At 40.4% G+C, this 27515-nt stretch overlaps 1 protein-coding gene across 5 annotated transcripts in view; it reads right to left on the bottom strand.

Annotated features, from left to right (window-relative positions):
- Positions 1 to 27515, bottom strand: part of PTPRZ1 (protein tyrosine phosphatase receptor type Z1) — a 194664-nt gene that overhangs the window by 130439 nt on the left and 36710 nt on the right. For all 5 annotated transcript variants that reach the window (XR_012156806.1, XM_073328200.1, XM_073328201.1 and 2 more), the window contains exon 2: positions 17729 to 17794. Coding sequence is in view for 4 of the 5 variants with exons in the window: in XM_073328200.1 (XP_073184301.1) it covers positions 17729 to 17794 (66 nt within the window). In the remaining variant the exon portion in view is untranslated. The remainder of the gene's footprint in view (positions 1 to 17728; positions 17795 to 27515) is intronic.

The following is a 27515-nucleotide window of genomic DNA, read 5'->3' as shown; positions in this document are numbered from 1 at the left end:
ACTAGAATATATATCTGGATATCCGTAAACAGACGTTACATACCCCATATAAGACACCTGTGTTGCATTCTTCTCCTGTTTAAAATTACACCACATTGCATGGTGAGGAAAGAAGAGCAGAATTTCTAAATTTTCGAAGAGGTATATGCAGTAATGAGCTGCCAAAATCTTAACCGGTTCCCTATAAAAAGTTCTGGTTTAAGGGATGTGCCCCAGTATCTATTTTTGTACCAGTAGGGTTACCATACATCCGTATTTTCCCAGAAAATTTCCTAGGAAAACCCTAAAATTTAAAAATTCCTCCCGGACAGCGATTTAAGAACCAAAAAGTATGACATGTCCGGGAAAATACGGAGGTATGTCAACCCTACCTAAAGTTCTTTTTTAAAAAGATGGGTCTGAACTAAAATGAGCTCCGTTTCACATGTGTGGGTCCCCGCCACTCCCTGGGGATGTGCTAGGGTGACCAGATGTCCTGATTTTATAGGGACAGTCCTGATTTTGGGGTCTTTTTCTTATATAGTCTCCTATTACCCCCCCACCCCCGTCCTGATTTTTCACACTTGCTGTCTGGTCACCCTAGGGTGTGCACATGTGTGGGTCCCAGCTGCTCCCTGCCTCCCTCATTGAAGCAGGTGTGCAGGGTTACTGCCCTGGGAACTGCAGGGCACCAGTGGACGTGGGGCCAGCTGCAGACAGGGGCGTGGGCCAGGGCTATCTGGAGGCAGGGGGTGCGGGGCTGGCTGCGGGCAGGGCATGGGGTGCGGAGCTGGCTGGAGGCAAGGGGGTGTGGGGCTGGCTGGATACAGGGCAGGGGGTGCGGGGCTGGCTGTGGGCAGGGGGTGCGGGCGGTGGCAGGAGGCGGGGGTGCAGGGGTGGCTTCGGGCAGGGGGTGTGGGGCTGGCTGGAGGCAGGGGCTGGCTGGAGGCAGGGCAGGGGGTGCAGCGGGGGCTGGCTGCGGGCAGGTGGTGCAGGGGTGGCTGGAGGCAGGGGCTGGCTGCGGGCAGCGGGTGCGGGGGGGTGGCTGGAGGCAGGGGCTGGCTGCAGGCAGGGTGGTGGGTGCTCACGGGGAGAGCGGCTCAGAGCAGCCCAAGCAGCAGGACGCAGCCCAGGTCCAGCAGAGCAGCTGGGGACCCACCAGGCAGCAGCGGGAGCCCCAGGGCCAGGGGTCAGGGGAACAGCAGCAGCAACAGGGCTCGTGCCCAGGGCCAGGCGGCAGCCCACATGGCTCCCGCAGCGCAGCGCCCCCGGCGGCCGGAGGAGGAATTACATAACTTCCAGGCCGGAGCCCATCAAAGCCTCTGCGCCCCCTGCAGGGAAGCGGGTTAACAGCCGGTTCTAAAACCGCTTCAAAATTTAACAACCGGTTCGTGTGAACCGGCTCCAGCTCACCACTGGGTATATGGGGTCTTAGACACAATTCAGAGTTTGTGTGCAACTAAAAATCCCCTGTAACTTCCTTGGAAAATGTAGGTACCCCCGCATGTGTACTAAGATTTAGGTTACCAACTTACATGCAATATCCCATGCCTCTAGTGATCACAGGTTATAGAAGATCAATGATGAGGATTTTTCCATCCCCACTAAAACAACAAGGAATCCGGTGGCACGTTAAAGACTAATAGATTTATTTGAGCATAAGCTTTCGTGGATAAAAACCCCACTTCATAAGCTTTCATGGGTAAAAATCCCACTTCTTCAGTTGCATCTGAAGAAGTGAGGTTTTTACCCATGAAAGCTTACGCTCAAATAAATCTATTAGTCTTTAAGGTGCCACCGGGCTCCTTGTTGTTTTTGTGGATACAGACTAATACGGCTACACCCTGATACTTGACTCCATCCCCACTGTATCCTTTATTTGAAAAAGTACAGAACTAGGTAAGAGCTCTATTCTGTAAATGGCTAAGTGCCCTCAACTCCCAATCTCTTTAACAGAGGAATCAATACTTGAAAGGATCAAGTCCTAGTATGTTTGTTGTATTTTAGTATATAAGAATATCAAATGAAATATTCTCCCAGGATATTATGCTTACTGAAGGGTAGCCAAATCCTATCTGACTGTAAAAATTAGGGGATAATGAGCTGTTCAATGAAAATAAAATTGTTTGGTTTTTAAGCATTGTACACAAAAGGGTGGTGAGGACATGCTGATGCTAGCTCAACATTTTTACAGTAGTTATTAGTTTTTACAGCTCTGCTCATGCTCGGTTGATTTGTTTATAACTATGCTATCTTTAGATTCATAGGTTCATAGACACCAAGGTCAGAAGGGACCATTATGATCATCTAGTCTGACCTCCTGCACAACGCAGGCCACAGAATCTCACCCACTCCTGCGAAAAACCTCACCTATGTCTGATCTATTGAAGTCCTCAAATCGTGGTTTAAAGACTTCAAGGACCAGAGAATCCTCCAGCAAGTGACCTGTGCCCGGTGCTACAGAGGAAGGCAAAAAACCTCCAGGGCCTCTTCCAATCTGCCCTGGAGGAAAATTCCTTCCCGACCCCAAATATGGCGATCAGCTAAACCCTGAGCATATGGGCAAGATTCACCAGCCAGATACTACAGAAAATTCTTTCCTGGGTAACTCAGATCCCACCACAGCTAACATCCCATCACAGGCCATTAGGCCTATTTAGACATGTTCACTCTAATTTATCTGGCTATATTATGCCATATCACTATATCAAGCAAAATAAACCTAATATTATCCATACATGATACAGATTCAACACCCACTACAGTGCAGCCACCTCTGGGAAGGCAGGCAGGCATCAGCCAGGTAGACAATTGGCATGTAGCACAAGAGTAGAGGGAGGGAAAGTGAATCACCAAGGACAAATATTTTCTGGTTTACTAGTACAGGTGATATGGACTCTAGTGCTGATGTGTACTGTTTAAAGATGACAGTAGAAGGTGTAGTAAAATGGCAAGTTGGCAAATTGCTCTCCCATGCTCTCTTATATACTTAAAGAGCAGTGGATACCAGGAGGAATGCAGATGGTTTGCTAGTGCTGGTTGGCCAGCAGTATGGGCTACAAAGCTTGGCTGCACTGCTGAATGAAGCCAGTAATTAAGGCATGACAAACTGAGGTAGTCCATACTGACGCACAAACCCTACAGAAAATAAAAGTAATGCAGATTCAGAATATAGGATCCTAAGGCTGACTTAAAAGAAAAGTCAGTAGACTCCAATTACTGAAAATCCAGGTCAGTGGAAGTTCCCAGCAGCTTGTGAAAGAAAATTCTCACACCCATCAGCTGTACATTGTGGACATCTTTTACCTTAGATTGCGGTAATGAACTCATGTTCTTGTGTTATCTCTTGAGCTAATGCAAAGTTCAACAATCCAACAGGAAGAGCATGAACACAAAATAAATTTGATAGAATCTTAAACTTCCTTGACTGCTGTTGTGTAACCGTTGAATACCCATGTAGCAAGAAGATCTTTAATGCCCACACAAAGTACACAAGCTCAGTTTTCAAGACCTCCAAAACCATTTCCATAGAGTAATTTGTATTGAGCCCTTTGGAAGTATGAAGGGCTGAAAACAACCCCACTTGGATCTGACCATGGGGTACAGGAAGTCTGGATATTCAGACCCAAGTCTTAGATCACTAAGACATCATCTTAGGTCACCAAACAGTCTCATGTTTGATGGATTAGACCACTCTCCCTGCAGTGCTGTGGTAACCTGAAATAATAGCTTTGAGAGCATCAACTGCCCCATTCATGTCAATAACGTATTAAGTCTGAAGTCTCATGACAATTAAATGTCAACATTAATTTTCACTGATGATCAGTTTAGCTGAGTCATGTTAACATACTTGCCACTTTTTGCTGTCATGGCAAATAATGGGGAGGAAGGTGCAGTGGGGCTAGTAGTTTCTGTGCAGAAACACTGGAGTGACCCTATACGCATCTGCTAAAATCTCCAACTTCTGTCCTGATAACTTTTACAGGACAGTTATGCATCGTATAGTTAGAATAAATAATCACAATGCATTTCTCAGGACTACTGCCATTAGGCCAAAATTCTGAAAGCTGTACATTTAAATTCTTTTGAAACATACTCCATTTAAGTAAATTACTAGTATTGCTTATAAAAAAAGTTGGGGCTTTACTATACAGTGCGTCTGATCCAAGCCCACTGAAGTCAAGGGAAATCTTTCCATTGACCCCAATGGGCTTTAGTTCAGGGCCTTACATAAAAGTTTGAAACACAGCTAAATTCCAATTGGAAAATTTCAGTTAAAGTAGCAGTTAAACATTACAATTTAAAAAGTAATTATAGTGAAATGTATCAAAGCAAAATGAATGTGTGGGTAATAATAGAGTAATTAACAGGGTCACTAATACATGTTGCTAAAGCATTAGTTTGCTATTTAATATTTATGCAGGCCTTTATTTTAGTCCTGTAAAATGACGGGACTTTTATAATGCTTAAGCAGGAAAGAAGTTTTGGAAATTAGCAGTATTTTGGCTAGGCTGCAGAGAATTGTACGAATCAATTCTTATATCTTGACTCATGCTCAGCAAGTCAATGGAGCTACACCAGGAATGAACTTTGCTCACAGTATAGGAGTGAGACATGTAATTGGACAGTTCAGAAGACTATGAAAAATTGGGAATTGTGCTGAGTACAGCATTAATTATCCAAAAATGTTTCCACTAACACCCAAACAAAACATACTGTTTACTCTTCCAGTAATAATAATTACAAAATCTAAGGTTACAGTTGCTCTTACTCACAGTTGTCCAATCTTACAGACTTCACTGGAGTTAAACCAGTACATCCAGGAGCAGAATTCAGTCCTGTTGTGTAAAAAATATTTTTCAAAGAAACAGAGCAGAACAAACTGTAGTTCTGAGATGCTATTTCATTTGTTGCATCTGTCACAATATGTTACCCAGTGTAACTCTCTGCAGTGAAGCAAAACATGACAACACAACATGAAACAAATTATGGTACTGCAATTTACAAGCATCTTAACTTTTGGAACAAACATATTCATGTTTATGTTAGAAAATCTATTTATGAAGTGAATAAAATATTGTAGAAAAATTGTATAACTTTGTTAACAAAGGATTCCATAAAGTGTTATTTTTTTTAAAATGGACTCCACTGTTTGGGCATCAGTTTAGCTGTGGCTAGCTACAAATTTAAGATTTTTCTTTTATAATTTTCATACAGCTGGAGACCAACCACTCCTAATCTGCAGAGATACATTTGCACTCCAGGAAACAATGTGTATCAAGAAGAGGGGTTGTTTTTTGGAAATGACTGATCAGTTGTGAGGAAGTGGATAAAGCCTTCTAGCATCCTTGAAGAAGATAATGAACAAAAGGAACTGTTGGGTTTAACTGTTCTACAGTAATGCTAATATTTATAAACTGGTCAGCTGATTTGAAAAGCTCACAAGTAGTTCATAGATACACACAATGTGAGGGGGGGAAAAAGACAGAAAAAGAAGATTCTGAGGTACTAGACAGGTGACCAAAATGTAAAAGGAGCTCCAATAAGCACCTACTATAATATCCTTTAAATTGTAATAGAGTAGGTAAATGACTGGCATCATTATATGACCTTTTAAAATGTGTTGCTGATTTGCTGGTGGGTTGTATGAACTCTTGCAGACATTCCAACAGAATGCACCATGGTAACCATGCTGGAGAGTGTCTGTGACATTTCGGGAAATGCAGCTGAGGAGAGGATAAGCACAAAGATAGCCAAGGAAACAGAGTCAGCTGGCTCCTTTTCCAGTGTTGGAAAGAGTTTCTCCCTAGAATACAGTAGACAGAAAGTAGCAAAGTGACAGCTATTTTATAACTAGTATGTAGACAGAAGGACTAGGCAGGAAGACACCAAAAGGCCAGCCAGAGATAATTTACTTTGGGAAAAGAGAAATAGGCTCCATGGAAAGAAAGCAAAGCAAGAGACACTTTGAAAAACAGTGGTTGCGTCACAGGAGAAGAAAATCGGACAGTGTCGGCAGAGTCACAAATGTAAATGCTAGGGAGGGCTAATACAGTGAAAGGAGTGTCTTGAGAAAACACAGGCACTGAGTGCTTCTCTAAACTGGAGCCTAATTGAGAAGGAGGAGTGAATGCACAGATCACAATACGAACAAGTATATTTGCAATGCATCACAGAAATCCCTTCCTCCCATGAAGAAGTGAAGTACTATTAGCCCCATCTTACAGATTTTGTCTCAGAATTGAGGCATAATATGTTAAAGTGGCTTATCACATTGCAGGTCTGTGGCAAAGCTGGGAACACAACCCAGATCTCTGGACTTCCCAACCTGTGTTAGGGGCCAGACCTCTATGCCCAGTATATTACACTGCCTTAGGCCACACAAGAGGCCAGCAGCAGGTCTCAACTCCCCATCTGCTTTTCCTGATACTCCTGACTAAGGGCTCCCTCTGAACCCCATTTTCTTGACATTTAATGCTGCCCCTGAATGGGGAGTTTGAAAGGAGTCCCCCAACTGCTGCTTTTTCATGCTGCATGCTGGTTCCTTTTCACGCACTTGCATCTCTTCATGAAAATCATCCCATCTCTGTCTCTGTCCTTACTCTCTCCTTGCCTCAGCCTTCCTGTCCTGTACCACCTTTCACACATCCTACTCAGCCTTCCCTAATATATAGAAAGTGCGTGTAATTTTAGGACAAATCATTCAAATGGGGGCGAGGGGCAGGGCAACTGAACCTCAGATGGGCTGAACAAACCCTGCAACCAGATTATCATCTGTTACTCTCACTGGTAAGAGGACAGACATTGCTCTTTATCTGGCCCTGCATTCATATCCAATAACAGATTTTGGCTAACAGTCAAGAGTTTTGATTAACAGTCTCTCACTAATCGTTAAAATGTGCTGTTAAAGATTAGTTATAGCAGGTTACTATAGTAATTACTATAGTACTATAGTAATACTGACAGTATAGCAGAGATTTACAGGTAAGGGGAATCTACAGATTTCCCTATTTAAATAATTGTACTTTCCCCCCAATAAAACATGCTACATGCTATCCATTCTGCTGTGTGCCACTCTTCTTCTTCACCCTGTTCTGGATATTCTGAAGATGGGTAAAATGACAGATTAAGGAGTTTGGGAATCTGCATTTCATATTTAAATCCTAGAGATCACTCTACTCAGAATGCCAAGGCTCACTTCACAAATAACATATTCCAAAACACAACTCTAGCCTTCTTGAGTACCTATCTGAGATAAGCGAGAAGGTATCGGTCACTAAGCAGCACTTTTTACTATAGATACCTGCTTTAAAAAAAATTCAAAAGAAAAAAATACAGATGGAGGAGTCATCCAACCAATACATTAAAACATTTACCAGTCTTGATTGTATGTATGCAAGAGTGGCCAGAGACTTTAAAAGTAGTTACTAAATCCATGGTTACCCGAGACACTAGAAAATAATTTGCAAATAACTGGAGCAATTCCAAATGCCCCACCTATCTGATGTTGAAATACTGTAGCAAAAGTTTGTGCACCTTTTGTCTTTTAAACAATCAAATAAAATAGTGTAGGATTTTTTGCTTGTTTGTTTTTAAATCTGTAGAAGAAACGGCTGCTGATCTGTGACAACCCAACCTTGGCCTGGATTAACTCTCTGTTAAACTAAGAGACTTCAGATATTTAAAAAACAAATTCCTAGTATCCTAAACTTCTAATTTGGGTGTCTCTTCCCAGCCGCCAACCATCTTTTCCAGGTTTCAATGCTCTCACCCCTCTGTCTCTCTTTGACTGTTCTTGTCTGTTCTGAGGGGGAGACAAACCTTGCCTCCCTGGTGGAGCAACAGGGAGCAAATCTCCCAGAAGACGACCCTCAGGAAGGTTTCCTCTTCCTCATTTTCCCAGGGAGGGAGTGATCAGTCCCTTTATTTTTATTCCCCCACCCCCCAATAAACTACTTCAACATTTATTGTCTCTCAACGACTCCTGATCAAATGTACTCATCTTACAAGTATTTTTTTCCCCAATTGCCAGCCCTGCAGAGTCAGCCTGAGATCTAAGTCAAGCTGGTTTCTTGCCTTGCCATGCATTACCACCAATGATAATAGAAGGTTTCAGAGTAACAGCCGTGTTAGTCTGTATTCGCAAAAAGATGCATCTGATGAAATGAGCTGTAGCTCACGAAAGCTTATGCTCAAATAAATTGGTTAGTCTCTAAGGTGCCACAAGTCCTCCTTTTCTTTTTAATGAAAATAGAAAGGCTGTAAACCACAATAGGTCATTATTGACACTTGGATAACCCCACTGGTGTGAACAGGTTTTCACAGGTGTAGTTGTATGGAACTCAGTAAACAATTCTGTTGTTGATGCACAAGGAGGAGGAACAGGAACCAGCTCACTCTCTGTTAGTTGTATTGGATCTGAAGTCCTAACTGGAGCAAGAGCAGCAAACACTTATTTTTGACACTAAAGTGAGCAGATATGACTCTGAATATGAGGAGGGAAGTGATCTGTTGAGTAGGAAGGTTCCATTTTTATATTGTCACTATTCAGTAACACTGCACTTTAAACCCATGAGTCTAGGAAGAAATTAAGAATTTAAATTTTGTGGGGAGATACTTTGATGTGCAAGAAAACACAAAAAATGTACAGAGAATCTAGAAAACATTGAGTTTCTCAAACTATATTGCAATAAATATATACAATATACAATCTATGACCAAAAAGTGGAGTTACATGAACGTGGTCTGAAAAGTCTTTAAAATGTCCTCTCTAGGCCTGTTATTATCCCCTGGCCTGAGTACCTGAAATGGCACATGGAAGGGAGTAAGACACCCAGAGTGTGTCCCTGTACAGGCTTACCTGGATCTTGGGCCCTGACTCTCTAGTCTAGATACTCCCCCTCAGAGCAGACAGGCTGCCATGGAGAGGAAGATCTGACTAGTGGGTTTAGCCTTGGCTCTGCCCCTCCAACACTTTGGCCAGAATAGATGAGCTTGTGGTGAAGTATTGTCATTTGATGCTGGTATAGGCCAGCAGCAAATTATCATCCCACTGTAGCAATGAGGAAACATGGAGGGAATTTTGATTTTTAGAGGTATAAGTCCTTCCCTGCACTGTTCCTGGCGCAGTGCACAGCTGTACATCACCCCACGCAAGCCCTAAATATGCAAATCAGCTGCAGAAACTCTTTAAGAATGTTCCAAAACAGTAATAAATAAAATTTCAATTTTTGTCAATAGGGGATATTCATCCTCCCCTCACTTCTATATCAATCTAAGCAGTTGTTCATCTGCCTCAAACTGGATCCAATTGAAAGGGAAAATATACGTGTGCACCTTTGAGGTTCACAAAACTCTCCAGTGTAGAATATTCCAACATATTATGCCCTGTCTGTGCTTCTCCCACCCTCTGCCTACTCCCCACCCACCTGCACTGGGAATGCACGAGACATTCAGCCCCTGCTTAGACCACCTACCTTGGGGACAAGGGCAGGCTGAGAAGGCCACTGGGGGAAGAAGTCTTACCCCTCCTTATATCCCTATGAGGCTTTATAGGCTAGGCAGTGATCTGTTCCATGAGATTTTACACTTGTCACTGAATTACAGAAGGGATCAATTGTGTGACTCTTCTTCATGGTATGAACATTTATACAAGTAGTCTTACTGAAGCTAATGGGATTACTCACATGAGTAAATGCACACACCAAAAGAGGATCATAACTGGACCTAACCCAGTGGAATTGCTCATGGAATAAGATACTGACATGAGCATGAGTAAGGGTGACAGACCAGGTCCTAAGTTTGTAGGGCTCTGATATTCATCAGTGCAGAAATCTATTTTGGTTTGTGGTTGACAATAACTTCACGTTAAGCATCTGCACATTTCAGAAACAAGTATTCCTCAAGCAGACATCTTGCCTAGTGTAGCATGGCTTGAGTATGCTTACAAGTGAGAAATAAATCAATAAATTATATAGGAGGACGGTTTTATTATCCTCTTGAAGTGCAAAAATGCTTAACCACAGCACATACTCTAGTGTGAGGTGATCCCAGCATGCTTGTTCCTTTTACTTCGATGCATGTCCCAGATAAGGTAAGCTTAGAAAAAGCATTTGGCTTAATATCGCCTATGTCTACCAGGTACCACATATACCGTTTTGAGCCTTGCCTATGAAATTTTCATCAAAACATTAGTACCATACTTTACACAGGCACATTCTCACGTGCATTCTGGATCATCTGTAACTTTGAAGCACCCTTTAAAAAGATCTAGTTAATGAGACGATGTGTTGATTCTGAGCATTACTCACCTGCTCCATTGCCTTTGCATGCAGCAGTTACAGGGGCCAAGTGGGGATGGGATAGGCCTCATCAGAGCAGGAAATTTTGGCAAACAGATCACTGCAGTCTTAATTGTGAATCATTAGATGGCAGAAGATTTTAGAACTTTATGAAACTGGGGACAAACATGAGCTGGGGTCATACATGGGTCATGTCTTTTATCTTTGTTGCTTTCATCTGCTACAAGCATCCAAGACTGAAGGGCCACGTGCAGCCATACAAGGGTCCAATTTATTAACAATATCTGCATCGTGTACTTAGTTTTCCACCCAATTTATGCAAAAAATTGTTGATTGCATCAAAGTTAAATAAGCTGTAATTTGCTGTTACAAGCCTTCTTTTTTTGTGCTCAAAGACCAATTCTATTGTAACAAAAGAGGCAGCTTCCATTTGAATGAACAGGCTCTTTTGAACTATAGCTTTTAGAGGAACATAAGGGCCACATATATTTGACCATAAATATCGTTATTTTCTCATTTATTTTACATAATGTTCTTTGCTTGTTTCTCATTGACACAGTCCATCCAGAGATTTAAAATGGTGTTTTCTCCATGGCCAATAATGTTTACATGTAATTGCATATCAGGGAATACCGCATTCCTGTGATGCGCTGAAATGTGTAATGTTGTAATTTCTGCTGCTGAATCATCAGCCTGCCCAAATAAATAATAATGTAATAGACTTTATAATTAATGAGCCTGTGAATTGACTGACAAAACACTGGAGCTATCAGTGACCACATTGTTCAAATGGAAACAAATGTACAGAATGAACTATCATGCAAGAAGCATTTGGACAGCCTCCTAAGCAAACAACCTACTAGAAAAATGAAGCTAGCCTTTGCTGAGCCATTTTTAAAATCAGATAATCCAAAAATCCACACTATTTTTATCTCTTATGCTACAACTTTCATTAGGGTGGGACCCTCCAAAGCACAGTAGTATAGGTTTTTCTTTGTTACTTACAGCACTGATCTATCATTTATTATTATAATATATGGATACTATCACAGTGATGTATTTCCTGCGGGATGATAGAAATATCAGGTCTGATCACAACATTATGCCAGTACTGCTATGGTAGCTAGCCAGCAGAAATAAATACAAAAACGATGTGACATGCACCCTCTCATTGGAGCCCAGATGAATCCATGCTTCCTAGTTTCGTCAGCCCTTGGCTTCTCTTGAACCTAAGTTTCCCATGTGTCAGCACCCTGCCATCTCTCACTTAGTCCTGGGAAGAAGGAAGGAATTCATTAGTTTTCTTTCACTGGGGAAACCATCCTATTAAAAATGGTATTTAAAAATTGCAATCTAACCACAATTTAATAGGACTTAATTACAAGAGACAGATCTTCACCTTGTAGGGGTATAAATAGGAGCAAAGTCCCTCCCCCCAACCTACCAATGCAGCTTTCCCATATCAGGCATAGGGAGGAGAAGCTGGGGCTATGACCCCAGGGCTCCACTCCCAAACAGGTGGGTGCGAAGTGGGCAGAGTGGGGTGACGAGTGGGTGGAGCCTCAGTTCTGCACTCCTAATCCGTAGGCAAACCCAGTTTAGCTGGCACATGGGTCAGGGGCGGATGGGGTTGTAATCTGCTACTGGTGGGGAGTGGTAGTTGATTACTTCCCCCTTATTCCCAAGGGAAAAAGTTAGGTCAGCTCTCTGTGCGTCACAATTCCTTCCCTGAGTTCCAGCGGAGGTGGCACAGCTATCTGCTGCCCCCTAGAAGAGTGAGAAATAGAAGCACACGGATTCCTAAAATATTCATAGAGTCAAGGCCAGAAGGGACCACCCTAAAACATCCCCAAAATAATTCCTAGAGTAAATCTTTTAGGAAAGCGTTCAACTTTGATTTTAAAATTGCCAGCGATGGAGAATCTACCAAGGCCCTTGGTAAATTGTTCCAGTGGTTAACTACCTTCATTGTTAAAATTGTATGCATTATTTCCAGTTTGAATTTGCCTGGCTTCAACTTGTAGCTATTGGATTGTGTCATACGTTTCTCTGTTCGACTGAAAAGACCATTGTCAAATATTTGCTTCCCATGTAGGTATTTATAGACTGTAATCAAATAACCCCTTAAATTTTTCTTGGTTAAGCTAAATAGATTGATCTCCTTGAGTCAATCTCTGTAAGGCATGTGTGTTGTAAGCCCTTTATCATTCTCATGGCTCTTCTCTGAACCCTCTCCAGCAACAAAGACTTCTTTTTCTCGCAATTCTAGGACACTGAGTATGCCACAGAATTTACCCAGTCCTGAGGAATTATGCAACAGGATCGAAGGTCAAAAAACCTAAAGTTGGGCACCTAAGTCCATACATACGCAACAAACAGAACTGGAAATCTAATACAGGGGTAGGCAACCTGTGGCATGTGTGCCAAGGGCGGCACGCAAGCTGATTTTCAGTGGCACTCACACTGCCCGGGTTCTGGCCGCCGGTCTGGGGGGCTCTGCATTTTAATTTAATTTTAAATGAAGCTTCTTAAACATTTTAAAAACCTTATTTACTTTACATACAACAATAGTTTAGTTATATATTAAAGAATTCTAGAAAGAGACCTTCTAAAAATGTTAAAATGTATTACTGGCACGCAAAAGCTTAAATTAGAGTGAATAAATGAAGACTTGGCACACCACTTCTGAAAAGTTGCCAACCTCGATCTAATAGAACACCTAAGAAAATCAGGTCACTTTTAGTTAGGAGCCTAACTATGGATTTAGTTACCTAACTTTAGGCACTCAGGTTTGGAAATTTTGACCTATATTTCCAGCACTCACAGTTTCAAAGATAAGCTTCTTAACATGAACTGAATGTGAGCTGGACCAGTGATGTTTACTGTAGACTGAAACTGACCACCTGAAACAGTAGCTCCAGCTGATATGTTGAATTATGGCAATGTTAATGTTAACGTTGCTAGTCGTTTTACCGCTGATTGTTTTCACAGTAAAGTGCTTACCCATAATTGTCAGAGGCTATTGGCGTGGGTGTGGAGAGGGACATCAGGAGTCAAGAGTTGCAGATCTGGTGAACTAGTTGTTCAAGACCCACCAGAAAAGGTTCAAAATTATCTTCAACCCAGCTCAAAAGGAGGGAGGAAAAGAGATGCATCCTTTGCAGCGCCAAAAGCCTCAGCAGCCCTCTGAATTCCAAACTACTCAACAACTCCCACCCCTTCCTGGACACTCCAGTCTCGAATGACCTCTTACCCAGTAGCCAGGGTGAAAGTTGGAGCTTTTGACAACTTCCGCAAGGCAGTTATGCATTGTCCTGCTGCACACTGGGAGGCAGCATAAACTGAATATCAAACAATAATACAAAGACTACTGAACTGGTTGTATTATTCATTTACATATTAAATTCAACAAAATGCCTCCCTTTTTTATTTACTGGAAAATTGGGCAGAATTTCCAATTTTAGCATAATACTGCACTGGAGTCCTACAAAAGCTAGGGACCTCATCAGAGAATTTAGATCCTGCTTGAGGCACATGGGAACATGAATATAAACAATAAATCCCTGACTGAGAGTAGAATTTCACCAAGAGAAAAAGGGATTCTTTGTAGTAGGAGTCCATGTTTATGAGGTGTATACACAGACTTGAAACTTCTTAGACCACATTCATCCAGATATATCAGAAAAGCTGCAGCAGGCCACTTCTTCCAGCTAAAATTATGTATTTAAACATGGCATCTATAAAAAAAACTTTCATGTAGATGTCACAAAAATAATTGAAACTCATGTTGCTTGTTTCACAGATTGAATTAACATAGGATTGCCCAGTCTTAGTAATATTGCTGTACACAAAGTATATATAAATGTTCATTGTCCACCAAATAACCAATTTCACCAAATGTAGTTACTCAGTATACTTAATTTTTTCTCTGTAAGATTATCAGTCTCATTATTTCTTAATATATTGACATATATATGTCACTACTTTACAAAATGCTCTACACTGGACAAAGTCATTTCATCTGATAATTTAATGCTCAATTATAATCTTATTGAAATAAAGATATTTACTTAGTAAAATAACTGTTAGGTACATTTTTCTGCTTCATGTATTACAGATACACCTACAAATGCTCTTACATTTCTTGCACCTCCAAAATTCAACACTTGTGCATTCAAACCAGCTTACTTCACATGCAGATTTATAGATCTATGCATGCAAATGCATAGTTTTGTGCACAGCTGAAAATTGGGGCCTAATAAGAATTATGACGTGTATTCAACAAACATGTATGCCTTCAGAGTACAATTTTATTTATAACATTTTATTAAGAGCCTAATTTAAAAGATATGTGAACAATACCATGGTATATGAAGGTGGTTTATTATTAAATTACATTTTCAGGAATTCTGGAAGGGAGATTCAAATTATTCTTTCATTTGTCCTATTCTAGATCAGTTCATATGCCACTATCATCCCACTGTAGCAGATGGGCACCTTCCAGAAGTGCATTAAGGAAGGTGACTAAATATAGGGTTACCAGATGTCTGGGTTTCCCCTGACACAGCCTCTTTTTTGAGGTTCCTTTCTTTGTCCGGGCAGATTTTTTCAAACAACAGGAAATGTGCGGGGGGGTTTGCAGAGCAGACAAGCTGTAGCTCAGAAAGAGCCCCAACTGGTCCACTTTCTGATTGGTCCCTCTCCTGCATTCGCAGCTGATCGGTCCATTCCCCTGCAAGCCACAGCTGCCGGATCCCACCTACCCAGGCCCCGGCTCCCAGCCTTGGGGAGGGTGTCCCACAGGGAGGTGCTGATTGACAACTGTTGCTGCGTCCTGGGCTTGTGCCTGCTGTCCTGCCACTGCCCCCCACCTCCAGTAAGTACCCCTACCACAGGTATCCCCTTCAACACCCTCATCTGTACCCCCTCTGTCTTCCCCTCTTCCCATTTAGCTCCCTCCCCTCCTCCCACATGGTGTCCTCTTTTTGATAACCTGAAACATAGTAACCCTAGACTAACATTTGTGGGCAGGGTGAAGTTTGTCCAAACCTGGCTATATTACAGTTTACTAACAGAACAGACTTACAGGCCCCTGTTTTTAAATAGGCTGCCTAAAGTGAATTATACAACTGCAGGACAGGGAATTCTTCTACCTCATGCTGATGAAACTCAATGTTTGGAAAGCCCCAAAGGCCCATAAGGCTCCCACAAAGCAACAGCCACAGAGGCTAATTTCTCAGGCTCCTTAGTGCTCAGGATTCAAGGCTATCAAATCCAAGCATAATTTGAGTCTGAGCAAAGAATGAGTACACTTTCTCAGTTTGGGCTGTACATTCAAACTTGCACATGCAAGTTTATGCACCAAAACCCTAGTTTCCATATACAAACAGGCATGTGCATACATAAGTACCTAGTATTGTCAATATTGAGTTTTCAGAAATCATGAGTCAGGCCTAACAATTCATGTGACTGGCTTAAAAATGTTGAGATTTAATAAATAAATAAAGGTTGGGTTCTTTTTATTTGCCTTCTGGCTTTTGAGCCTTTAGAATGCACTCAGGTTGTTACATTTTTAAGCTGTTGTCTGCAACCATGAGAACTAGAAACTTAATTTTTAAAAATGAAAGCTGCAGTTTTCATGTAAACTCTTGACTTCAGGAGCTGGAGCTTTAAGAAACTCACGAAATATCACGAGAGTTGTGATAAAATCATGAGAGCTGGCAAAATTGAGTACATAGGCAAATTCAAGTTTTGGTGACAACAAATGCACCCAAAAGGAGATACTTAGAAAATGTAAGACTAGGAAAGACTTTGCAAAAGAGTCTTAGGAGGTCTCATAGCAACAGAGCTGTGTTGTTCAGCTGTGCAGTGTTGTCCCAGCCACATACAAACGGCTCAGAGGTTCATAGAATCATAGAATATCAGGGTTGGAAGGGACCCCAGAAGGTCATCTAGTCCAACCCCCTGCTCGAAGCAGGACCAATTCCCAGTTAAATCATCTATTAGGTTAAGTCTATCCATCTGAATGGTATAGATCCAGTTTTTAAAAAATCCGGCAGAGAGGACGCCCATGGATTAGAGGTGTTACTGCAGTCCTGAGTGTCTAGTAGCAGCTGCAAAAAAGCTCAGATGGTGTTTTGTGGCCTAAGGGGAGGTTCTGTCCTTCCCTGAACCCCATACCAATCCCCTGTGCAAAGGTCCTTTACTAGTTCTTTGCACAGGGATCAGGATTTGGCCTCTGAGCATATGCATTCTTTGTGTTCAACTCTACTTCTTTTATACAGAGTAATGTTTACAAAAGACAGAGAAGGATTTTGAATAAGAAATGTTGTGCTGATTGATCTCACCCCTGGATACCGTAGCGCAAAGTATCCGAGTAGGTGTTTCCATTATAAACTCATTGTTAAGAGGTTTATGACTTGCTTGCTTCAATTCTCTCTGGGCTCATATTTGTTAGACATGTTCTACCCTGGAAGAAAAGATTTTGCCTTACAAACTGAGAGACGGAGACTAAAATCACTTTAGATCTATTTTTTTAGATACAGAAAGATTTGAAAAGTTAGCCTTGGCTTCAGAAACTTTTTGAACTAAAAATATATTAAAAGCATAACTGGTGCCTTTTGAAAGTGACTAAACAAATTAAAGCTATACAAAAAGGATGTGGCTATGTACAGCTACTATAAGTTACTTTACATTTTTTTTAAATTGGTTCTGGGTAAGATGTAAGTAACATTTTCGAACAAAATTAACATTTCAATATGTCTGAAAGATGACAGTCCTTTATAGCAAAAGCTGGGAGCCAAATCCTGAAGTTCTTATACAGCCCATCTGTATAAATCTTATTCACCTGTTATTCAGTCCATACTGAAGACAAGTGGGTAAATCCCAAGAAGCACTAAATCCCTTTCCTCCTACAGATGGGAGCTCTGTACCAGACTGACTGATCCTGAGGATGGTTAAGTCAGTATGGTACCTGGTGTGGACAAGACACTCAGCTGCTCCAAAGATGAATCCCACAGAGTCCCAGAGTGGACATAGAGCAGGTACAGGTAATTTCGCTACCCCTCAACCAGGACTTAGCCAGTCATGGCCCATCTGTCTGCTTTACATAATCCCCAAATTGTGACATACAGGTGATGAGAGAGAACGCCTAACAATAGAGGGTGAGTACTCAAGTCTTAAAGACAGTTGAATGTTAAACGACTTTGCTTAATCAGGGCCATGCCTTTTTGAGCGTAACACATTCAATTAAAACAAATCTAGCTTGTTCTATGCAACTGAATCAGTACTTGTTCCTGAAGCTTTCCAGACTTAATTTCAAACTCTGTATATATAATTCAGTCCCCAGTACAATTTTAGCTACAGCTATATTGCAGAATCCAGGAGTTATAATAGTGAATGTGAAATATCAAATCAAAATATTACCTTCAGTCACAAAATGCATTTACCTGTATAGGACCAGTCGATCTCTTCAATCATTTTTCTCTGCTGTCTATAGTATCCATAAACCAAATCTATAAAAAAACACAGTAAGAACAGAAAAGTATCAGTAACAACAAAACAAAAAAAGATGAATCCACAAACAAGTTGTGATGCTGGTAGACCAGGTACCAGCTCATGCCAGAGCTCCACCCCAATTGACTTGTATGTTAGTATAGATCAAAGTGATTGTTAAAGGTATGAGTATATTTGGTGTTTAAATGTCTTGAATACTAGTGGGATGTTATTTGCATTGTTTTTACTTATCTGTATCCCGTTATAACGTTGTAACAAACATTTACATTGTGTATACCCCTGTGACTAAATAACCCATCTAACGAGAAAGAAGCCTTGTGGAATGAAAATGAAGAACTTTAACAGAAAAGTGCTAACTTCAAAGCAAGTGGCCATTGTGTGTGATGATCAGAGGTCAAAGACTCAAAATACATTCTTCACTCTCCATTATCAAAGGAAAAGCCCATGTGGGTAATGACATTGTCAGCTTGTTTTCTGTGAGAAGAAGCTATGAGCATGGACTCAAGGAAAAGTCCTGCATCTCTGGACTGTTTGGACTCTTACAAGGAAGTGTACCAGATGCAAAACAGAGCTCCTCAGACACCTTTTGGGTATCCTGGAAAAGACTTTTGGGAATTATTTGGGAAAGACATTATTACATTACTGCCAACATTTGGAGTTACAAACTGTGACTCACCTGTGCCTATATTTAACCTCTCAATAACTCATGTCCTTTCCTTAGCTAATAAATGTTTAGTTAGTTTACTATAGAATTGGCTGCCAGTGTTGTCTTTGGTGTAAGATCTAGAGTACCAATTGATCTGGGGTAAGTGACTGGTCTCTTGGGACTGGAAGCAACCTAAATTAAATATGATGTAATTTTTGTGATAAAAGGTCACATACCAAAGTCTGGTTTGTCTTGGTGGAAAGATAGACTGGAGAGGCTAAGGGGACTGTCTGTGACTCCACAGTTAGACCAGTATAGTGATCCACGAGTTCAGTGGCTTGGTGAACTCTAATTATAGAACACCCCACCTGTTTGGGGTATCTGCCCTGTTTTCTGACACTCTGCCCTGAGGTAGGCACTCAGTCGTGAGCTGTAGCTCACGAAAGCTTATGCTCAAATAAATTTGTTAGTCTCTAAGGTGTCACAAGTATGCCTTTTCTTTTTGCGGATACAGACTAACATGGCTGCTACTCTGAAACGCCAGACAGTATGACACAGGTGAATTATCATGTTTAATGCCTAGACATTATTAAATTCACCTGTTTTAGATTTTGAATGGTAAATATAGACTAAATAGAACACTAGTGCCATCAATATTGCAGTCTATCGGTCTTATAAGCAAATATGCAAAAAAATAGAAATGTATTTGGTAGTTTTATTTGAATGTAGATTATTGATCAGTTTTAAAGCTTTAGCTTATCCACATTTGATATACTTGTAGGTAGCAAGACTAGTGAAATGAATCTTTCTTCTTTCCAGTCTTCATTCCATCCCCATTCCCTTCTTTCCATCACATCTATATTTTCACTTTTAAAAGTACAGCAACTGGCACCAGAAACTCTCACTTCCAGAAAACATATTCTGTATTGGCCCTTCAGAAATGGTCAATTCTGGCTCCACTGAAGGCAGTGGGAATTTTGTCATTGACTTCAAGGGGCCAGGATTTCACCCTAAGTCTTTCTTTGTCCAGCATGTGACTAGTGACTTCATTTGATGATAGGGAGAACAAAGCTTTCTGCAATGGAATTTCAGCACTGAATAAAAAAATACTACTAAAAGTGCATATTATACCTTGATTTGTGTAGTTTTATTTGTAGATGAAAATCCACCATTAAATAACCTCGGACCAAACTCTGCTCTCACTTATGCCCATACAGCTCCTGTGACTTTATTAGTGTGCACAGGTGATAAAAGCAGAATCTGGGCCCTCACATTTAGACAGAGGTTGCAGGAGTTTTGAGAATCCCGGTCATATTTTAGGGTCATAATCCTAGTGTAGCTTCTTTAAACATTGTTCAAAAGAAGCACACTGTAACCTACTGAAGAAACAATTAACTTAGCAGGCATACCAAGTGCATGTACTGATTGTCTTTTTGGGGGGAAAATGCTGTATAACTCTGCTCATATTGTGCCATTGATAAAATTTTACAAAACAAACAAGTTAGCTCAGCAAGGTCCATGTATTATTTTCACCAGGATCTCTGGGAGAAAGCCATCATATACGGTGGATTATAGGATATTACAATTATAGTTCCTTCTGGGCAAGAATATTTTCATATATATCATAATATTTTCCACTTGTTTCCCTGGAAGATTCATGTTGCGAAGTCTGACAGGACACCTGTATCATGCACGTGACTCGAACTCCTTTAAGATATTTCTCCTGAAATCTTGTACACCCACTGAAGTCAACAGGAATTTGGTGTGCACAAAGACAGCAGGATCAGGCCCTTACGAGGCAAAGTGGTAAATGAGCTATTTGTAGAGTACTTCTGGCATCTTGCACTATGCATCCGATGAAGTGAGCTGTAGCTCACGAAAGCTTATGCTCAAATAAATTTGTTAGTCTCTAACACAAGTACTGGTGATACAAGTGCTCCTGTTCTTTTTGCGGATACAAACTAACAGGGCTGATACACTCTACAAATAGATTTCAGAGTAACTGAAAGCGACGGCCAAGCCATGCGTTATGTATATTAGCACTTTTTCTGTACCACATTTTCAGACAATACGCATTTGCTAGTGTTTTCTTTTAATCAATATGTAAAAGAAAGCTGTTTAAGCCCTGATTCCCAGGTGTTAGTTGTGGTCTCCAATTTCCTCCTTTATCTATTGTTCTCCTAATTGTTACTTCAAACAATCTGTGGGGCATTCATATGCTAAAGAAGCAGAGTTTGGGCGTGAGAGAGTACCACCACTTTTAAATTCCATACAGAGGTCTGATGGACAAGGAGTGATAGCTTCAATGAACAAGAAAAAAGGAGAAGGATTCACTTTTTTTTGTGCATTATACACTTTTATACCCAGTAAATCCTGTGGGAAGCCTGTATAAATGCCAGCGGATTTTCTAAGTTCATACACCTTCTTTACTCTGGTTTCAGAGTAGCAGCCGTGATAGTCTGTATTCGCAAAAAGAAAAGGAGTACTTGTGGCACCTTAGAAACTAACAAAATCTGAATGCATCCGATGAAGTGAGCTGTAGCTCACAAAAGCTTATGCTCAAATAAATTTGTTAGTCTCTAATGTGCCACAAGTCCTCCTTTTCTTCTTTACTCTGCTATTCACCTATTGTACTCTTTTCAAAATGCTCACAGAAAACTGATTTACAAATACTATGCTTTCCAACATCTGCAGTTGTTAACTTTTTTCCTATTGCTTTCCTTCCTTTTTAAAAAATTGATATAGATAGATATTACACAGAGAGAGAGAGAACAAACTGCTTTTGAGGAAGGTGATGGTGGAAGTAATACACAGTGGAGGAGGGGAGAGTTAGAGAAAAGAGGGAGTGTGTGTGAGTGAGAGAAAGAGAGAACATAAATGTAACAGTTTTTCCTCTGTGGTACGGGTGTAATACTACTATGGGAAAATACAATAATGCTTTGTGTAAACACTTGATGTTGACCAGCTGACAATGTATGGACAAAATAGGGGCGGGATATCTTTGTATAATTTATTGTGTGTTATAATTAGCAAATCTACAACCACTTTATTCCTGGTTACCTGGGAGTAGGCACCCATGTAAATGCAATGTTTTATTGTGCTTAAATTAAAAATTTATTTTAGCTGAATGGAAGAAGAAAATAATTTAAAAAGAGGGGGAAAATATGAAGTCAAAATCTACATTATTAGTAACTAATTTCTGGACCGAACGCTTGATTTTAAAAATTGATGGCAGCATGGCTTTTGTAAAATTGACCCACAGTATTTCATCCAACACCTAAAAATAGTTTTAAATCTATTACTGGAGGATTTATTTTATAAAGCAAAAATACTTCATGTTTCCATGTGCACATAGGCTTGCATGAAGCTACAGAACAGGTTTCCACAGCTTGTTGATTTATTCGTACAGCAAGTTGGCGGAGTCATAGGGTCATGGTTTAGCCAGTTGCATGACTACTTTTCTATGAAAGTCAGATAGGAATGAAAAATAATCAAAATGCTTTTCCTTTCCCTATTCCCACATTTCAACTGGGCCAAAAATTTACTTGTGAGGCTGTGAAACTAATTTTCTTTTATTTCTGCAAAAATGGATTTCAGTAGTGCACATCGCATTTCCATTGGCACTTAAGGGACATTTCTGGCAAGAGGCTACACTGATCAAAAGGAGGTTACTACCAGGTTGACTCATTTGTTGTTGACCTTGTTGCATGTTCCAGTCCTTAGCCAGGAGAAGAAAATGGAGGGAGATTATTTTTCTGGTTAAAATTGCAGAACTGAGGGATAGCTCAGTGGTTTGAGTAGTGGCCTGCTAAACCCAGGGTTGTGAGCTCAATCCTTGAGGGGACCATTCGGGATCTGGGGCAAAAATTGGGGATTGGCCCTGCTTTGAGCAGGGGGTTGGACTAGATGACCTCCTGAGGTCCCTTCCAACCCTGGTATTCTATGACTGAGAATGACAAGATCTAGTAGTTATCTTTCATAAATATAAATAGCCAGAGTCTCCTCTCACTTACATCAGATTTACCTCACCAGTTAAACCACAAGGTTAGCTCCATTTACCTTAGTGAAGTTACTCCTAATTTACCTCTGGGTAAGTAAGATTAATAAAAATTCTGGGCTGACTCAATTAAAATGCAAAAGTAAACAACAAATAGTTCTGTCAATAAAAACAAAAACACTTCTATGCATGTGACCCTCACATTTGTTCTGGCTCCTTTATATTACTGACATTGGGTAAAGGGGCCAGAGGGCATAAAGGGACTTTAAAAACCTCAGATCCAGCCAGGAACCCTCCTCACAAGCCCCAACACAGGAGACACTGCTCATGGCAGAAGGGGCATGTTGGGATAGGGCCAGAGCACATAGTGCTGCAGAGATTCTGAGCAGGACTGCTGCCCAGAGGGCACTGTGATGAGGCTGCTGTATCTTATTCAGGCCCTTAGGGCTTAGTTATACTGCGAATCACTCCAGCCACCAGAATCAGCAGGGCACAAAAGGTAAATTAAAGCCAGTTTAGCTCCCTTTTCCCATGGGCTGCAGCTTCTTTGGCTGTGTCTTTAACAGGCCTAGCATAGAATCTCATCTTAGATATGAATCTGTCATCAAATAGCTTATTTATAGAATCTGGGCATATTTAGAGAACATCTCATTTCTGCATTTATGGGGTGTTCTGAAAATAAAGGACTGTAGGGCTGATGTTCCATACATATAGAACAGAAGTTAATTATGCATTATTCATTCAAACTGTAAATGTGTTTTGGGCCTGAAAAATCTCATGTCTCCCAGTATTTTCCTCTAACCCCAAAATATAATTTAAAAAAGCCATAAAGATGGGCTCTAAAGTAAGGCAGGTCTATCTTTGATGGAGGTATGGAGACTGATGCTCCTCCCATTGAAGTCAATGGGAGTTCTACCATTGTGTTTAATGGGACCAGGAGAGAGCCTATGATGAGTAAGGCAAGGAAAATTATGGGAATTTTCAAGGTTCCGTTAGGCATCTAAAGGAACCCCTGAAAAATACCAATTAATTATTCCTTTGATAAATCCAGGTTCAACGCTTGTGTACTCAAAGAGATCCATCTGATTTCATACTTAGGAAGGAGATGGACTATGGTAGACAAGGATTTTATTTAAAAACCATGGGCCAAATTTCGACCTTAGTTATATTTCCTCAATCCTCATTCACTTCACTAGTGTTCCATAGAAAAACGGAGAACAGCATCTGCATCCATTACAATTCAGTAATTAGGAAAGAGTATGTCTAGAAAATTAAATACAAGTAAAACATAAATGAGTTTATTGCTTTTTAATCTTTATGTTTGAACGTTTTCCCAGCATGAAATCTTTTAGGTTTCCCTATCCCCCCAAACAAGGCATTTCAGCATTGCAATTTTATTAACACGTGTACTATAAACATTATAAATACATCATCATGTAAATACTACAACTAAGGCATTAGCAGACACTTCTAACTCGACTTTGGAAAGGTTTTCTTTAAAATTAGTTCTTAGTAAGACTATACCTTATTGTTAATAACACATCTACCAAGCCATATTTACTTTTGGTCCTAGCTGCCTTATGACGCTATCATAAGTAGCCCCAAACAACTCTCACAGGAGTAAAAGCTACTTAGTAGTAGTAAAGAGTTGCAGAATCAAGCTGTTAGAAAATTCCTGTTCTTGTGCACCATCTCTGAAGTTGAAACCATTTGTTTTCCCTATTTGTCTGACAGAGTCCAAATTTATTGACCTTCGAATTGCTTAGCAAGGTGTTCATATTCACTCAGTGGCAAATTCTGTTTGACTTACACCCATGCAATATTCAAGTAAATAGGGTTGCATGGGTTTAAGTGAGCAGAATCTGGCCTTTAGACATTTGCCAGAAAGAGTGGTTTTAAGAGTCTGAATGTCTTTTGCACTTTATGGAGATATCAGAGTCCTCTTTTGGAGTATTTGTCATCATTTGGAAGATGGGGATTACCTTGTGTGGTTTTAATATTGATCTGCATTTACATTTAGAGAGATTGCACCAAGGTCATTTTATAAAATTAAAATAACTTTTAAACACACACACACACACACACAAGCGTTCAAACTAGCAGTGTTTTGATTAGTAGTCCAGAGAGAGCCCAGTTCTCTTCCCAGTGAAACTGATATGCAAAGCTCTCATAGATTGCAAGGACAGCAAGATCAGGCCACGATCTAGAGACAAGGCTTGTATTTCTACCCTCTCATTTAAGTGCTCCTCAGCAGCATGTTTTTTTCATTGACTGTCTGATCTTCCATCACAAAAGCAGACTGGAATAAAACCTGCCTATCTGCTTTCTTCTGTGCACCCATCCAGGTACAGACATGCTGAAGTTTTGTATAGGCTTAGAAGTATTCATTGCAAGTGGACATTCACACTTTACAGCTCTACATTAAAAATTATTTGCTGACACGTGGGATACAGGAGAAGCCTGGAAACATACAGTTAATGAGTTATACGCACTGCTATGCCCAAGAAGCTGCAAATGCATTACATTATCTATTATTGCATTTTCTGGCTGTCATTTATCATTTTTCTTGGCTGCTTTCCAACCATCCTTGGCAGCATCATTTTTCCCCAAAGATTTGTTATTGAATTTGATGAATTTTTTCAGGCTGCTGTCAGTGAGAGACTGAATGTGTGGTACAGGGCTTATAGCAGCATGCCACATATGTTAGTCACCATTAAAAAGTCACCACTGACCAAAAGTAGCCACACAATTGTATTTAGGTTACCATAGTATTTCCCAGTGCTCAGTGCTTTTTCTTAAATACATCTGTCTGGTAAGTGTAGTAAGTGTTGAGTACCTCTGTCACTCAGTAAATGGTCTGTCAGTAGGACATATTATATAGGGCTTCCCCCTCCCCCTTTTTTTTGTTTAAAGAAAGGGAGAGCAATGCCTACAGGGAACTACATTAATGCCATTTATTGTGTGACTTTAGCAAGATCTTAACACTGTGCTCTAATGGTTAGAAGAGAGTGTATTGACCAGTTAAACAAATGTAAATGTATATGACTTTACTATCTCATTAACCTTGGGCAAGAGATGTCATAAAAGATAAAACACTTAATATTAACAACAAAGGCCGTTCTTGTGCATCCTATTAATGATAGTCTCAAAGCATTGAAGCAGGATGCCTTGAAAGTTTCATCAGTGCTAAATGACTACCCAGATGATCCCACTGCATATTTTTAGTATTTATAACACAATGCCAGTCCATGTCATGCCTTAGGTTTGGATATGCTTAAGGCAGGGACCATTATGTAGATGGTTTCCAGAATTCTTCCCAGCCTATAGACTGAATGCACATCCACTTTTCCTGATGTTTCATTTAGCCTTTACTGACCTATTAAAAAAGAACAAGCTATTAACATGTTCGGGAAAAACAGTCATCATAATTTTTGCTAAAATCTTCATGCAATTTACTGGCTCCCTGCACTACTCTTAATCTGTCAGTATACTTAGTAAAGCAGGATATGGGAAGTAGATTTTATAAACCATTAGATTCCCATTTTCTATCTTCAGTAATGGCTAGAATTTGCCTTTTGCAAACAGAGGTGCACCAGAGAGGGTGCAAAGGAGATATTCTGATATTTGCAGGAAGAATTCTGGTTAAATCAAAGTTCCTAGGGAAGAGCATGCCGGAATGGTTGTTCCGCTAGAGAGGGTACAGTGTGTGCTCTCTGACCAACATAGGGGTACAGGAGGTCGTGGCCCTGTCTTCACCCATTTCAGGCAGTTAGTACTCACATGGATATTAACAAGGTTCTTACTCCCTAACTTTGAGTCTGGCAAGAGATGTGGGCCAGCAACCATCTGGTCCTCAACCCAATAAGGGTTTGATGTTTTTACATCAGTAATAAATGAATGAGCTGCACAATTCTATCCAGCAAAGCTTCATTACATTTCTAGACTATTGTAAACATATTGGTGTGTTATACATTGGCTGTGCTTAGAGAGTCTTCATTGACCTTAGTGTACAACCAGGACCTCAGTACTTGCAATTTTTCCCTAAAATATGTGTTAGTAAAGTATAGGGAATACTGCAGATACTGAGGTAACGGCAATTCTTAAATACATACTCATGATATTTCTTTTACTGGACTCACTTTCTATTCTTCATTTCAGTGTATTGCTATTTATATTCCTATTACCATCTGGTATATTTTTAGGGCCAAATGCTGGCTCTCCTAGATATGCATATGTAAGAGAAAAGGGATCTATGAGAGGAACTGTGAGGCATAACTGATCCCTAATTCTAGCTCTCTGAAATTCCACAAAACTGGCACTTTGCAGGCTCTCTCTGAATTCACAAGAGCATTCCAAGGTGGGGCTCAGGAATCGTGTGTTATACTCTAGGTATATTTGTGTACCTTGGTGGTGCATATGTGATCGCTATGCACTCATCCTTGGAGAAATCTGCATGAGAAGCTGTTTAGGGGTTGTGTGAAGCCACATGGCCAGCCAGAATATGGTGAAGAAAAAAGAAGTAATGCTGATTTGTGCATATTTCAGATAAACCTGAAGAGAGTCAGAATTCAGCTAATTTCAGAATACAGAATCTATGCAGAATCCATTTAATATTTTCTCTCTCCAAGTGTCCGTTGTGACTAATTTAGTTCTAAAAGTTGCCCCCGAACGCTGAAATAACAGCCTTTTAGCATGATGGGCAACAAGCTATCCAAACGTAGATCATTTTCCTCAGCAAAGATACGGTGTTCAATCAACCATTGAAAATATGAAACTTTACCTTTCTGCAATCACCATCTCACATATAGTCCAACCTTGTGATAACACAATAAAAAGGCCTTTTACCAATTCTTGTGTGGTATTGGTGCACCATTTCTCAATTTGTCGGTTGAGCCACAAAATGCAGGTTATGACCTTTTGTTACTTGCCATCTTGAACTTTGTCTGTAACACTAAACTGGAAAACTTCACCTCAGCTAATCTCTCATAGGTTTCAAATTAGTTTGATACAAATGAAAGTTCACATATAGTGTCATTAGCTGTCAGTGCTGCCTAACCAAGTGCCAACAGATCTTGGC

Source organism: Lepidochelys kempii, chromosome 1 (assembly GCF_965140285.1).
Source record: "Lepidochelys kempii isolate rLepKem1 chromosome 1, rLepKem1.hap1, whole genome shotgun sequence".
NCBI classification, from domain to species: domain Eukaryota; kingdom Metazoa; phylum Chordata; order Testudines; family Cheloniidae; genus Lepidochelys; species Lepidochelys kempii.
This window is presented reverse-complemented; position numbering and strand designations above follow the sequence as displayed.